This window comes from Gasterosteus aculeatus, chromosome 21 (assembly GCF_964276395.1).
Source record: "Gasterosteus aculeatus chromosome 21, fGasAcu3.hap1.1, whole genome shotgun sequence".
Lineage (NCBI taxonomy): Eukaryota > Metazoa > Chordata > Actinopteri > Perciformes > Gasterosteidae > Gasterosteus > Gasterosteus aculeatus.
The window spans coordinates 17,859,451-17,873,793 of NC_135708.1; the positions used below are offsets into that span (position 1 = coordinate 17,859,451).

The window sequence follows — 14,343 nt, forward strand, 5'->3', positions numbered from 1 at the left end:
AAGCATATGAAGAGTGTACTTTCTCCCTGTGTAGATTGCCAATGAGGAACCGAGGCCCATCTTTACATCTTCTCAGGATATCTTACACCTCTAACTCAATACTGCCACCTAGTGTCCAATAATATACAGTTACACACAAACCCATTTGCCATGACTGCAGTGAAATGACTACACGTTGTGCATTTAAATAAAAATCCAATGTACCTGTAGCCTGTAAAACCCATAGCAACGAATGACCTCGATAAAACTTACTGTTTTATCTCGGCGGCTATAATACTCAGACAAAACATTTACATGAATCTTTTCAAGAAATACCCTTTTCATAATTGTAGCTATTTATTCCGAAACGAAACCGAAGTGCAACGTGCACATGAGAATGTTAATTCTATTGAGTTGCGTCCTATACAACTCATTAAAGCCCATGATAGCAATAAATATCTGTATGGATTTGTATGCTATAACGACAACGGTGTTTCAGTAGCATTGTCTTGTATTTTAGCAGTCTTTCAAACGCATCACGTTTTGGTTCCTTGTTTTACGTAACGCCGTTGAACGCACCTCTGGTAACCAAGGCAATGACGCTATTCCCCGTTACCAAGGCATTCTCAAGGCAAACACTAGCCGAGACAGCTAGGCTAGCCAATCTGCCAGATAATCTTGTAGCTATGATATAATCTCCGTTTAGCCTCTTCTCCGAATCCAACCATAATCACAAAATTGACTAACACTGTCGACTCCCGCATATTACCGCCAGCTTCCTGTTTGTTCTCTGCGGGGCCTAAATTAGAGACTGAAACAGCCCTGTTCCCTCCGTTGGATCATCTCTGCCCACCAGCTAGCTTAGCAACGTGAACGTTAGCTGCACAGCCGCCATGGTAAGTAACGTTAGCTGCGATCATTTGCTGTTTTTGGTAGGTCAGGTCACCTGTTTGCTTTTTAGAAGCTGGTATGCTCATCATCTATCTTGGTTTTATGCATCGTTAAATACAAGACAAGACAGATAGCAGTCATCCATAAAGACAGACCCTTGTACGTACACACCCATGTGAACAGGCCGATACACATTAGCAGGGGGAAATCCTCTCCACGTTAGCTGATAAGCTAGCCGTAGTTTCCATTACAGCCCCTCTCCGTTTCTCGTCCTGTCCGTCTGTCAAGTTTAACGTTTCCTGTTTCTCTTTTCTTGTCTCCATTAAGGCTGAATTTGGGTTTAACGAACACCATCAGAAAGAAGTCGTCAATTACATGCGATTCGCACGTTCAAAGATGGTCCTGAGACTTAAAACCATTGACTCATGCTTTGAAGAACTCAAAGACAGCAGGTGACTGATCATGCCTAAGTTTTTGTTATCATTCTTTAGATGTTTAAGATGAATATGTTGTCAATGTGCTGGTTGGTGAGATGGAAACTGTAATGTTTATGCATGTATGTTTCTCTGAAGGCTGGTGGAGGAAACCTTCACTGTGGACGAGGTGAAGGAGATGCTGGACGGGCTGCAGGCGGTGGTGCATGGGGAGGTGGAGACGGAGCTCATCAACACGGCTCACACCAACGTGCTGCTGCTCAGGCAGCTCTTCTCACAGGCCGAGAAGTTTTACCTGCGACTGCAGAGCGACATATCCGAGCTGGAGAGCAGGTGAGCAGTGAGGAGGGAAGCCGATGACGGTTTACTGTTCATCGTTTATACAAAAAGTGACCTGGTCTAGTACCGCAACGGTACATCACGTTTATATCCAGGGGTTATACAGCGCCTTCTGGGTCCTGAAAGTAAGTTTCTTCTTTATTTTTTGATTAAGTCAGCACAAATGTACACCTTGTCACACAAAACAAAAACGACGCTCTAAAAAGGTTCCCAAAATAGCAGGATTTATAGGTCAAACAAAACAGTGCCACAGTAAAGTAAGAAGTGCACTAGGCCTCTGAACGAACGATTCCCCTTCATGTTCATGAGAATAACTCCTCCACTTCCTTCCCAGGGCTGTTTAGGTTAGATCTCGTGCATGTTACAGTATGTACTGTATGGCATGCAAAAAGGTCATTGGCAAGCCACATAGACACTGTAAATTTAACCTTTATTTTCCATTGCATGGTTTCCTTTTCGCAGTAACACTCCTTTTCGCACAACTATTGCCACATTCTCCGTATACATTTTAATGACAGATCTCCCAAATTACAAAAACATCATCCTTTGAGACTTCTACCAAAACAGGCAAGACATTGTTTATAGAATTTACGAGTTCTGTTATTTTTCAGATTAAATATTTGTTTTAGCCTCAAACTTTTTAAATAAGGAAGGCCATCTCTATCTTTACGTTTTTCCACCTATAGGTAAATGAAAATAAATGTCTTTTATATTTTTTGTGAACTGAGCACATTTTGAAAAAGGATGTACAGTAATAGCTTTTTTGTCACGAATATTGTCAGGTTTTAGAACGTAGAGGCTGTGAAGTAGTTGGACAAATTACCAGGGTTTAAATGTTTAGATCGATCTGATCCAAAATGAAATAATGTCAGCTGTTTTGATGGAAACATTTCAACGTCAAACCCAAAGTGGACGTCGACCTGTTTGTAAGAGCCATTTTTTTGTTGTGATTATTAACCTCCCACCCCTTGGGGGTGTGGAGCTTTCGTTCATTTAGGCCGCAAGGTCGATATAATCAGCAGGATTACCTGCCACAGGGGTTGGTGTTTGTGGGGAGGAAAATAGTTTTTTGACCGTTACAGAGCGAACGTGACCGAGCGAGCGTGACAGGGCAAACGTGACAGGGCAAACGTGACAGGGCGAGCGTGACAGAGCGAACGTGACAGGGCGAGCGTGACAGAGCGAACGTGACAGGGCGAGCGTGACAGAGCGAACGTGACACGGCGAGCGTGGAAGAGCCATGTGTTAAAATCATTTGATGGTCCGTGTTCTCTGTCATCATCATCTAATCTGATCACCAATATGCCATTGGCTGGTATAATCATTGTGATGCTCATGGATGGGCACAGGTGTGAATGTACTATGGGGATATCCAGGCGAACTTCACGCGACTTATGACCTCTGTAACCCTTTCACCTTGTTAAAACACTGAACGCGTTTTGCAACATAGTTTTTTTTGTTTATAATGCGCACATGTTGGGTGGATAAAGAAACCCAAAAGTGTGAGTTTTTTTCTCTCTCAGGTCTCAGCCCTACGTGACAGATACTGCGTACAAAGAAAAGAATACGCCCCATCTCACAGTTCTACGTGTGTTCAGCTGCTTTTTTAAAACCACATTAAGGCTTTCCAGGGAGCTGCTCTGTTCACCACAAGCATATATATTGTATCAAAAGTGCTAAACTGTCATCTAAAACACGGGTGGGTGGGGGGGTATTTTCCTTGTCGGAGATACTTAACTGCCAAAGAGTATTTCATTTTTGTAGTGTTAAAAAACATTGTGGTGGCTCGCTGACAGTGAGGAGATAAACAAGTTCTGCATTTAATCTGCTCAGGTGCAAACCGCTCTTTGTTTCCCGCAAAATGTTATTTTGTATATTATATATATGTTATTATATATATATATATATATATATATATATATATATATATGTATACAAATGTAAAATATTTTAAGCCTCTGCTGTAATTTTCCTCATTGTTTTGTTGTCTAATTCTTTGCTCTTCTACCCATAAAGGGAGCTGTTAGAACAAGTGGCTGAATTTGAGAAGACTGACTTTAAAAGCACCAACAAGGTGAGAGTAACCTCTGTTGCTCTTTCGCATGCAAGTGCCGTCATCAAAGTCATTAATCATGTGTTCAAAGGATTTTCACGCCCACATGGACTTCAGTGCTGCCGTGCACTTTTGTTCTTTTATATGTCAGGCCATCGCGAGTAGCCGCGCAGTTAAGAAGTCACTCATCACCGAGGTTGACGTGTGGTTTCCAGATGCACTTTTAAAGAAAAACAAATCAAACTTTGAAATGCTACACGCCGCTCTTTCATGGGTTTGACTATTTGCACCGTGAATCTCAAAAGGCAGACACTAGTCATCCTAAGAGAAGCACGAAGGGTATAACAGTTCTTATTACCATCATTTATTACACGCGGGTAATCTGGCGGTTTGAAGATATAAGAGCCGTCCTGTCATTGTTTCAGTTATAAAGTGTTTGCTCTGTTCCCAGAAAAACCAGGAAACAAGCAAACCCAAACTAGCACCGCTGAACGAAGGGGGGGTGTCTGAGCTTCTTAACAAGGTGAAGAAATGCATTGCATGAATTACAGCACTAGTCATTGTTGTAAAAAAGTTGATGTCATATTTATACATTCCTTCACATCCATTTTTTCCAGGAGATAGCAAGACTACAGGAGGAAAATGATAAACTGAAAACCCGAATGCGGACTTTAGAATCACAGGTATTTCAACAAGCCACACATCTTTAAACATGGCCTTTCTTACCATTCAGGCGACAGTTTGCGCTGTAAACTCTCTGCTCTGATTAACCTTCCCAGGCAATGAGTGCACTGGACGAGAGGACCAAAGCGGAGAGAGCCCTGAAAGACCTTCAGAAGGTGCAGGGGGACCAGCAGGTACGGTTTGGAGCTCAGCTCGGCAAAGTAGCTTCATCTTCTTTTTGACTTAATGAGTTTGCGCCTCATTCTGCTGCTTTTGTTTTTTCAACTCATTTATTTTGTTGCGTCTGAACATTTGCTGTCATTTGGTTTCATCTGCTAACACGGACCTCGGATGGTACGTACGCAGCTGAGCACAGGCTTGCTTCTGTCCCTCCCCGTGAATAGGAATAATTACAGTTTCTATAGTTAGAGCAATGATTGCCATCCATTGCATTTGAACGTGTCGCTGGTTTATTTTCCCTAAAGGTGGCTGCCCAATCCCAGGACATCAGCAGTCTCGAGGACACAGTGGCGGCTCTGAAGGGGGAATATGAAAGGTCTCTTAGTGCCAACTCGGCCTCCCAGAAGGGTCTGCAGGAAAACCTGGTCTCCGCCAAACATGATCTCCTGCGAGTGCAGGAGCAGCTGTCCTTGGCAGAGAAGGTGTGACACTGTAGTTTTTACCTGTAGTGTTAACCAGACATGCTCGCGGCAGAAGTGCACGGCTATAGAAACAGTTGGTATTAGTGCGTTCAGCTCCTGTTGCAGTTATTTTCACGTGTTTATGTTTGTTTGGTGTGCAGGAGTTGGACAAGAAGTTCCAGCAAACTGCGGCCTACCGCAACATGAAGGAGATCCTGACAAAAAAAAATGAGCAGATCAAAGACATTAGAAAACGATTGCAGAGGTGAGATTTGAGTGTGACACGGTGCTGGTGCCACAAAACAGATGTGTTATTTAAAAAACCGTCACAAACACGACGTTATGGCCCTTCAAGTTCATCTTACTGTTTCCTTCAGGGCTTAAAACTAATTTCCGTTGTGTTACTCTGCTACCGCTTGTGTTTCAGATACGAGCCCAGTGAATGAGTTCTAGGCGACGTGTGTCCAGAGGGTTCGACGGGAACAACAAACCACCCGTTCCATCGCTGCAAGACAAGAGAGACAGAAAACAGCGCTTCTGCGAGGAATTGTTTAATCATGCTTTATCCGGCATCTTCAGTACATATTGGCTTTAGCAAAGAGTGTGAGCAGAGCGGGAAGTAGTGACAAACGATAGCCTTCTCCGGCTGTGCTCTTTCTTTTTCTTCTACGTCCCGGTTGTGGAGCTGACTGACTGTAGCGAGCAGACGTCCCTCAGTGCTCTATGCAATTACCATCACGTCCCTGTTTAAAGAGGCCTTGTCCATTTCCTGACCCGGCAGACACGCAGTGCCTGCCAGAAGCACTGCCGTCGTGTCTATCGGATTGTTACAGGTGGTGTTTAGCCTTCAGCAGCTGATAGTAGATCATTGGGTGTTCTGCTGACCGGGCCTCCAGCGCTCCCTGTGCTAGTGCAAAGTGTTTGAGTTAGAGCCAGGCAAACCCCAAGCCAGTGTGTTTATCAAGAGTGAACAGCTTAAAATGAATGTTTACCGAGCTTTTGCTTTGATTTGAAATTTGTATTGCATTTCACACAGAAAAATATTTCCGATTTGGCCGATAAAATCTCAAAATTTGTATTTGCATTTGTATTTTCTGCTCTTGCTATTTGAAAGACGGCGATAGTGATCTGAAATGATTTCCATTCTTTCCCACACAAAGGGCATAGAATATTTTTGTCTGGGCTCTTTAACTGTACTTTTCGTATTGCTGTGGACAATGGAGCGTATACATGATGTTCATGAAGTAATACTCTTGTAGAGTATGATACATCTACTTTATATTACACTAGCTGTGCATTTGTTTGTATTGTGCGAAATATGAGGTAATAAACGCTGTTCACAAATAAACGTGTAGTCACTTAGTGAGTTATGTACTTGTTTTTCTCTAGTTAACCATTTAAATGCAAAGCACACCAATTCTATTCTTGTATTTTCTGGCTTTGAGAACATCTACTCATAAATACACATGGGTGAGGACTGAAAACGGGTTGTACCTCTTCTCTGACCCAATGCATGCTGGGATTGACTTTAGCATATTGTGACACTCGCAGTAAACAATAAAACGTTTGAAGGAGACATAGGACATATACATTGATTATGTGATGTTGGTTATTTTTATGATTCAAGAATGATTAAACCGCACTGCGTCAGTAACTGGCTGCTTCAACAAGGGGGCGCCAGTATGCAAAGATTCACATCATCTTAAGCGATATGCCTCTGAATGTATGATTTATGAACTGTGGCATTCATTTATACAATTAATGTTACTAAATGACTATGAAGTACTAAAGGGGACGTGGACTATGATGTGCTATTTTCAGTATTGGTTCATGTTTTATCCACTGAATGGTTTTGCAAGCCGGGGCATGTGTGAACACTCAATTATACGAGGGACACATCCGCCCTCTTTAGGAAGGAGGCCCCTGGTATCTCTGACAGCATGTTATCGGTGGATGCCTGTACGGAGTAGAGTATAGAGTATAACGATTTACTTCTGCTTCCTTAGGTAGGTGTATAAAGTGCTCAGAGACTGACAGGCCCTTTGTTTTTGCATTGGTTGTGGTCACCACAGTGGATGCAAATAGCGGTCACAAGCGCCCCCCTTGCCAACCCCTTGTTTTCAGTGAAACTCTTTCAGCCGCAGTCGGTCCTGAGTTACACTTGTGCTTCTTTTGCATCATGTGGTGTACTTGCATTTATGGTGCGAAACGGGAAGGAAACTAAGAAGAAAACACATGTGTTCGTTATGGAACACTTAACAACCAGCTTCTTCATAACCTGTCTGCTCTGCTGTCAAAAGACACAGTGTTAAAAGTGATACGTGCGCAACACTATGCATCCTTTCTTATCATACGCGGTGGATGCCGAAGGTATCAGCAGAAGTTTGTTTGCTGAAGAGTTTGTCTGTGAGCGCAGGACATAAATCACAGCAAGCAGGTACACAGGAAGTGGTGGCTTGTGTCTCTCTGCGTTCTGAACGTCACTATCAGCGGCGACGTGCAGAGCACTTTCCCACAGTGTGGGGCTCCTGCTAATACACGCGAGAGCTGTGCACTCACTCACAGCGGCTTCCTGCTCAACGACAATGCATCAAAGGGGTTTTCTCAGTTTCACCAGTAACACTAAAGCATCTGTTGCTCAGTTTCTCTCCAGAATCACCACGCGCAGCTTTGCTTGGTTTCGCAGTTCAGAATTTGTGTGACCAGAGAGCTGCGGTGTTCTTGGGATGAAACGTTTCCCCGAATGTCAGTGTGACAGATGGTAAAGTAAGTATGCAATCAAACGAGGCGTCCCCCATTGTGTCTCAGGTTTGTAAACTTAAAATACATTTTGACTACATGGATACATCAGATTCACACTTTGCTTCCCTATTTACCAGTGTTAGCACACCATTTGGACAACTGTGTGATACAGTGAAACATTCTGCTGCAAGTATTCCACGGTTCAAGGAAAAACTCCAAAGCACACATCAACTATTCAGTGTTTATTCCCCCCCCCCACATGTCTTTTGCGTCTGCCTTCATCTCTGTGACTCACCGACTGGCTCCTCAGCTGACCGAAAGGTTGTGGCTGTATCCATGTGGGTTGTGACAGAGGCCGATGGCGTGTTGGGCGGCATTGTTATCACGGTTACCAAAATGTCATGTGAGATCTCTGCCGCTGTGAGTTCAATATTCACTGATAATCTGAGTGTGCAGCTTGCAATGAGAAGTTGCACAGATCACGACTAACGCATGTCAAATGGATATTTCAGTCACCTCTGGATTATTGCTCAAGGGAGTTTTTAGTCACTTGCGAAACTTTTTGACTTGCATTTAAACGAAGATGACGCAATTGCTGAAAACGCAACACACACGGCTGTGCAGAGTTATATTATGTAGAACATGAGGGACCGTAACAGTTGATCAGTTGAAGAGATCTGTGTCTGGTGACCTTTCCTTTGTGACGTACCAGGTGACTGTAATAAAGGCTTTTATTATTCACACGTGGCCTATGAGATCAGTCAAATCCTCTCCGTACATAAAAAGTCGATGCACGGTGTTTTATATGCTGACAGACCGCAACGATAAACCCAATTAGCTTCTCACTGATGCTGTGCGAGTGAAACCTCTCAGTCTACCACCTTTCTCCAAACAGCTCGTTCCCAGAAGGAGAACGCTCGTCTGATCATGATGCGGCAGTTTCCCTTTGTCTCGCTGAGCAAAACCGAGAAAGGCAACCGGCGTTTGGTGGAAATCTGAGGCGATCTCCTCTTCACAATATGAGCCCGGGTGGTGTGACAGAGAAGACGGAGCCCCACACTCTCGTCCGTTACAAGGGCCAAAATAGTCCCCACAAGAGTAACAGAAAACCCGCAGAAACAACCAGAAAACTCTAAACAATAAATGGGACTTTTTACTTTGCCATATTTCGCTGTGTGGTCGGAAATGTGACTATTTGTCATGATGTTAATTTCCCTTTGCTCGTCAACATTAATACGTTTTGAATTTCCCTATTTTCCCGCAGGTTCTTGTTTTTTTTGCAAAACATGTCACATGAATAGCAGCGATAGAGGAGACACGTGCTAGTCGCATGTGTTGTTTTTGCAGTGGCTATGCTACAGTATGAGCCGGACTTCAAGTTGAGGGCATGGTTTGGCATTTTTGACTCCTCGTTCCACATTAATATTTACCGTGCAGACAAACAATGGATGTTTTCCCCCAACAAGATGAACAAAAATGTCCCAAAAGGTTGAGTTGTTCCTTTAAATGAACTTTAACGAGCTGGGAACTTCAAGAGAATGTGCTTCCACCCCAGCTTAAAAAAAGGAAAGATATTTGATGCTTGGACAGTCATTTTAAGCCACAGTGCCTGGAGGTGTGACAACGCGGCTTACAACACCTCCACGTTGACTTCCTCGTTCAGGTGTTGCGGGCATTACTCATCTGTTGTCTTAAGCGCTGCACTTGTGTCAAAAACAGGCTTTGACTTGATAAAAACTCAATTGGCTGTGGAAGGAATGCGGGTGTATTGCTTCGGTTTTATTTTCACAGCTTCCCTTTGAAGCTCACTGTTCCAAGATCATTTTTGGAAACAAGTTGCCATTCGATTCAATGCATATTCCATAGAAAAGCTTTGTTTATGGCGAGTAGTCGAGGCTCATGTGTGATTCTTTGTCTGCAGACTGCAGAGTAGGAGATGGAGAGCACGTGATCCCTGTGGTTAAAGGGAAACCATATAAGCAAGTGAAGATACGTCTGTGTGCTCAAGTCACCAGTTTTACTACCCACAGAAAACAAGAGCGAGTAGTTGCTCCCTTCGTCTCATTCAATGGGTAAGTGATTTGTTGCATTGCTACACAACTGCATTCAGCCATTCGTATTTTATATCATTCTTGTTATTTTATTACATTTTTACAACTTTGTCATACTAATATCCTGCTGTTCTTTGTAGATAACATGGAAGATACATTTACAACTTATATGACCGCTGGGACTGATTTTGACGGAGCTGATTTTAATGGAACAGTAAGTATTTATTTGAGATAATCAAATGTTCAATCAAACAATGAATGTGGTAGAGAACATTTTGGTGCCGGTTTTACTAAACCGGCTGGTGTGGAACAAAGTGTTGTTAACCACTCACCATCACAAAAAGGGAAACAAACGTGCATGTGTGGCTCAATGTTTTATTACGCTTTAGTATTTACAATATGCTTTAAAAACGCATAGTCCGCAGGTTGCTGTGTCAACAAAGCCAAGGCAGGGCTGTTCATCAAATATGGTTATATGGTTATTTCACAGACCACATCAAAAATAAAACACAATGAATGAAATGTTATGTGTTGCGTTCATTGGGTTGAGATTGTGTTAAGATTGTGTTAAGATTTTGTGAAATAACATGGAATATTATATCATTTCAAACCAAAAACAGGTCTTGCATTTATCTGGAGGAGCTGATTGATCTATAGTTGAATAGTATTAAAAATGTTATGTGGCACAGCCTGTAATTCTAAATTCTAAAAGATGCAATGTCTGAAAACAAGTCCCAATGTCTCACTGAAATTGTACTGTTTGGTGTTTGCGTCTCATATCAATCAATTAACTATTTTCACTAATCATTAGCAGAAAATACTTGAAATTGTGTTATTGCAGAGCAGTTTATCTGCCACACATCTGTGGGACGCTGATGCTGCCACATCAGCGTCACACTTTCCATTGTTTGAGAAAAGCTCAGCCTCAGCCCCCCTCGCCGTTTATCTCTGCCCTAAATCTAAAACTCGATACTTCTGGGGGTACTGAGTTCTCCTGCGCGCCCCTTTCTGGAGCCCCTCGAGTTCAGTTACCCCCTCCCCTCCTCCCCAGGCCGGGACAGGAGCAGCAGCGAGCTGTGTGGTTTCTCCTGCACAGACACAACACCTGCACCTGCCAGAGTTTTTCTTTCTCTTTTTTTCGCACGCTCTGGTTAACGTGTACGTCACCGACCGCTTTTGATGTCACATCACTGTCTCCTAGAGGCACGTTATGTTGTGAAACCCTGACAGCAGGGACAGGAAATGAAAAGTGATCAAAAAATGGCAGTGGTGCAGAACGTACAGTTTTTTAAACAAGTAAAAGCAAAAGTAGATGAATTATTGTGTTGCGTCCTTGAGTTATACATATATATATATATATATACACCCCACATATATATACATATATGTATATATATATTGTCAGGTAGCTTGTGCTTTTCAGCAATGGTTCTTGTAAGAGCCAAATATGGGTGTGACGTCAGATCTGTGTTCCCTGCACTTATTAGCACGGTATTTAGGTTGTGGATTCACGGTGTTTGACCCGGAGGAGCAAAGGGTTTTCGACTAAGGTTAAAGGAGCTCAGTCAACTTTTGAACTGTTGAGCTACTGATGTGTATCCACCTCCGGGGTGACCCGGGTGACGCGCTGTTGGTTTCGCATCGTTGTATGGGAAACATTAGATAGAGTCCACTGGTACGGTTTAAAGTCATTTATTCCAGGTTAACATGCAGCAGTTCATGATAGATTCAAACATGCGGTTTAGCGGTCAAAAACCTTTTGCCCTACCGGGGGCCAAACACCTGAGAAACACTGTGAATCCACAACCTAAATATGTTTCTAAATATTTGGCTCTTGGCACAGTTCTCTTTACCCGAAATAATAAATCAAATTATTTTATTTTCTTCATTTTATATTATTGCTGCAACCAAAGGTATCAAACAAATTCACAGAAGTAAAAAGTAAAATATTAAAGTAGCAGAAAATGAAAACACTCATGTAAAGTGCAAAGTAAAGTACTTAAATAAGTATTTTCCACCAGTGTCTACCACAAAAGCAACTCGAATATTGAACCAGCTAATGAGTTTTCCGGTTGCAGGACTCGTCTGAATACGACTACGGGTCAGATCCGACTGAAAGCTCAGGCATGTGTGACAGAAGGTGGGTCAGGGATTTCCGTGGCCAGTGGGAACCGCCTCTCTTCTGGATCATCTTCCTCCTGGGCGCCGTGGGGAACCTGCTGGTGGTCTGGATCTACACCACCGTGCGCCACCGCCTGAAAACCATGACCGACGTGTACCTGCTCAACCTGGCCGTGGCCGACCTCCTCTTCCTGTGCATGCTGCCCTTCTTGGCGGTCGATTCTATCAAGGGCTGGAACTTTGGAATCAGCCTCTGCAAAATAGTTTCAGCGGTCTATAAAATCAACTTCTTCAGTGGCATGCTCCTGCTCACCTGCATTAGCGTGGACCGCTACATCGCTATCGTGCAAGTCACCAAGGCCCAGAACCTGAAGAAAAAGAGGCTGTTCTACAGCAAGCTGGCCTGCCTGGGTGTCTGGACGTTCTCCGCTCTGCTGGCCCTCCCCGAGTTCATTTTCGCCCAGGTGACTGACCGAAATGGGCAGGTTTTGTGTACTCTGGTTTACTGGAACAACGCGTTCAACCGCACGAAGATCCTTGTTCTGTCCCTGCAGATCTGCGTGGGCTTCTTCCTCCCTCTGCTCGTCATGTTATTCTGTTACTCGGTCATCATTCGCACACTCCTGCAGGCCAAGAGCTTCGAGAAGCACAAGGCCCTGCGGGTCGTCTTTGTCGTGGTGTTTGTGTTTGTTCTCTCTCAGTTGCCTCACAACGCTCTGCTGGTGGTGGAGGCCACACAGGCAGCCAACACTACCATCACCAAGTGTGACGTCATAGCTGCCGTCGACATAGCGGGACAGATCGCCAAGAGCCTGGCCTTTACTCACGCCTGCCTGAACCCGTTCCTGTACGTCTTCATCGGAGTGCGATTCAGACAAGACCTCGTGAGGATTGTGAAGATGTGTTCGGCCAGTTTGGGGAAAGGGGGGCTCAGTAAAATGCACGCCGTCCCCAAACGTCCCTCCGTCATGTCGGACACCGACACCACCCCCGCCCTTTCTATATAGACCTGAGGCCCACGCTTAGTTTAACAAGCATTACTTGCTCTTTTAAAGAGAGATTTCTTTAGATGTAGAACTTCAAAATATCCAGACCATTCTGGAGAAACTGTAAAAACTGTATATTTGTGTAAATAACTTTTTTATTGTTTGTATTCTTACGTTCTTTCCATCGTGCATTTGTCACCTGCTGTAACCATATTAAAAAATGTCTTTCCCGTAAAAACAAATACAATTAAAGGACACTGCAGACATCTTGATTGCTTTTCTGTGCAAAAAAAATACTTCTGTTCTGAGTACTGTGGGATGTGTACTACGAAACAAAAAGCAGAGGAAAGTGAGGGCAGCGATCTCACATCTACGATACATGGGAAAGCATTTGGTTTGGTGGTGTAACGTATCTGGTGTGGTTGGAAACACTTGAATGGGGCCTTACAATGTTTTCGATCTGACCAGATGTCCCGCTGTCGACAGTCTGCGTCATCGCCTCTTAGCCGAGCTTGTCTGGATATGACTCGGCAGTTTCACAGTGGCGGCTCATTCAAACTGCCATGAATGTGGTTTCCCACAATCTCCTCAAAACTCCTAAAAATACTTCTCCTGTTCAGATTCATAACCATCAAAAAGAGGGAAACTGAATCATTGTCACGGCGTTTTTCTGTTTAGTAAAAAGACAAGACAATTGACGTGAAATTCAAGGTACAAGTCTGACCGGCAACATCGAAGGTCAATGCCGGGACCTAAGAGGTCGGGAGAATGAACACCAGTTTACCAGAGTATCAGTGGAACCAGCCCTCCTACCTTGGTGTAACCATATCAGCAGAAACGGCCAGAGAGTAGCATCTATTGGCAGAAATGGAAAACGACATCACCTTGAATATGCCATTGACATCAAGGGAGTCTGAAACTTTCGATGGTCGTTTCCTTGAATGAAAAAAACACCCTCTCACTCTAGAGAGGGTCCCAGCACAGGCCACCGTGGTTCTTTGGATCGCACATTGGAGAAATCACAGCTGTACTTGTTGGAACTAGCGTCCAACAGAATCCTTGCATGCAGATGTTGGCCTCCCACCATACTGTAAAACCAAGGCTGACCTTCGAATGCAGTGTTCTGCTGCAGGACATAAAACCAACCAAAACCATTTCCTAGTCGCTCCCCCAGTCCCCACTTCAGCTCACCAAGAGGGAAAACTCTTGGGTATAACGTCCGTGTAACCACAGCTTTTGTGCCACCAAGAAACCCAACAGTCCCCATCGCCCCCAATCGATCCCTGCGGTGTCCACAGGACTGATTGGACACAGAGGAAAACGAAACTGGAGAAAAACGAGTGTGAGGAACACAAGTGATGTACAAACACACCACCTCGGCCATGTGGTCGATCAGCTACCTCCCTTCCTGAGCTCTCCTTATCTCACACACACACACACACA

The 14,343-nt window shown here is 43.9% G+C and overlaps 2 protein-coding genes across 3 annotated transcripts; both read left to right on the plus strand.

Moving 5' to 3' along the window:
* The first annotated feature begins 543 nt into the window (after positions 1–543).
* lztfl1 (leucine zipper transcription factor-like 1) lies at positions 544–6,348 on the plus strand. 2 transcript variants are annotated; one of them, XM_040166734.2, is made up of 10 exons: positions 544–875; positions 1,198–1,322; positions 1,443–1,637; positions 3,660–3,717; positions 4,148–4,219; positions 4,314–4,379; positions 4,476–4,553; positions 4,845–5,021; positions 5,162–5,265; positions 5,428–6,348. In XM_040166734.2, exons 1-10 carry the CDS (start codon positions 873–875, stop codon positions 5,444–5,446), a joined length of 897 nt encoding a protein of 298 aa, XP_040022668.1. In that variant the 5' UTR covers positions 544–872; the 3' UTR covers positions 5,447–6,348. The 2 variants fall into 2 exon arrangements, with proteins under 2 accessions (XP_040022668.1, XP_040022669.1); XM_040166735.2 differs by having other exon boundaries at positions 570–875; positions 4,863–5,021.
* Positions 6,349–9,419: 3,071 nt separating this feature from the next.
* On the plus strand, positions 9,420–13,166 carry LOC120811422 (C-C chemokine receptor type 9). Its single transcript, XM_040166733.2, has 3 exons — positions 9,420–9,814; positions 9,934–10,007; positions 11,872–13,166. The coding sequence occupies exons 1-3, from the start codon at positions 9,811–9,813 to the stop codon at positions 12,919–12,921; spliced, it is 1,128 nt and encodes a 375-aa protein (XP_040022667.2). The 5' UTR covers positions 9,420–9,810; the 3' UTR covers positions 12,922–13,166.
* Positions 13,167–14,343: the final 1,177 nt, after the last annotated feature.

Bases quoted from the DNA above. Each gene is read 5' to 3' on its own strand.
- lztfl1 (XM_040166734.2), top strand. The intron at 3,718-4,147 runs GTGAGAGTAACC...CTCTGTTCCCAG, and splicing joins ACTTTAAAAGCACCAACAAG to AAAAACCAGGAAACAAGCAA. The intron at 4,220-4,313 runs GTGAAGAAATGC...CATTTTTTCCAG, and splicing joins TGTCTGAGCTTCTTAACAAG to GAGATAGCAAGACTACAGGA.
- LOC120811422 (XM_040166733.2), top strand. The intron at 10,008-11,871 runs GTAAGTATTTAT...TTCCGGTTGCAG, and splicing joins GAGCTGATTTTAATGGAACA to GACTCGTCTGAATACGACTA.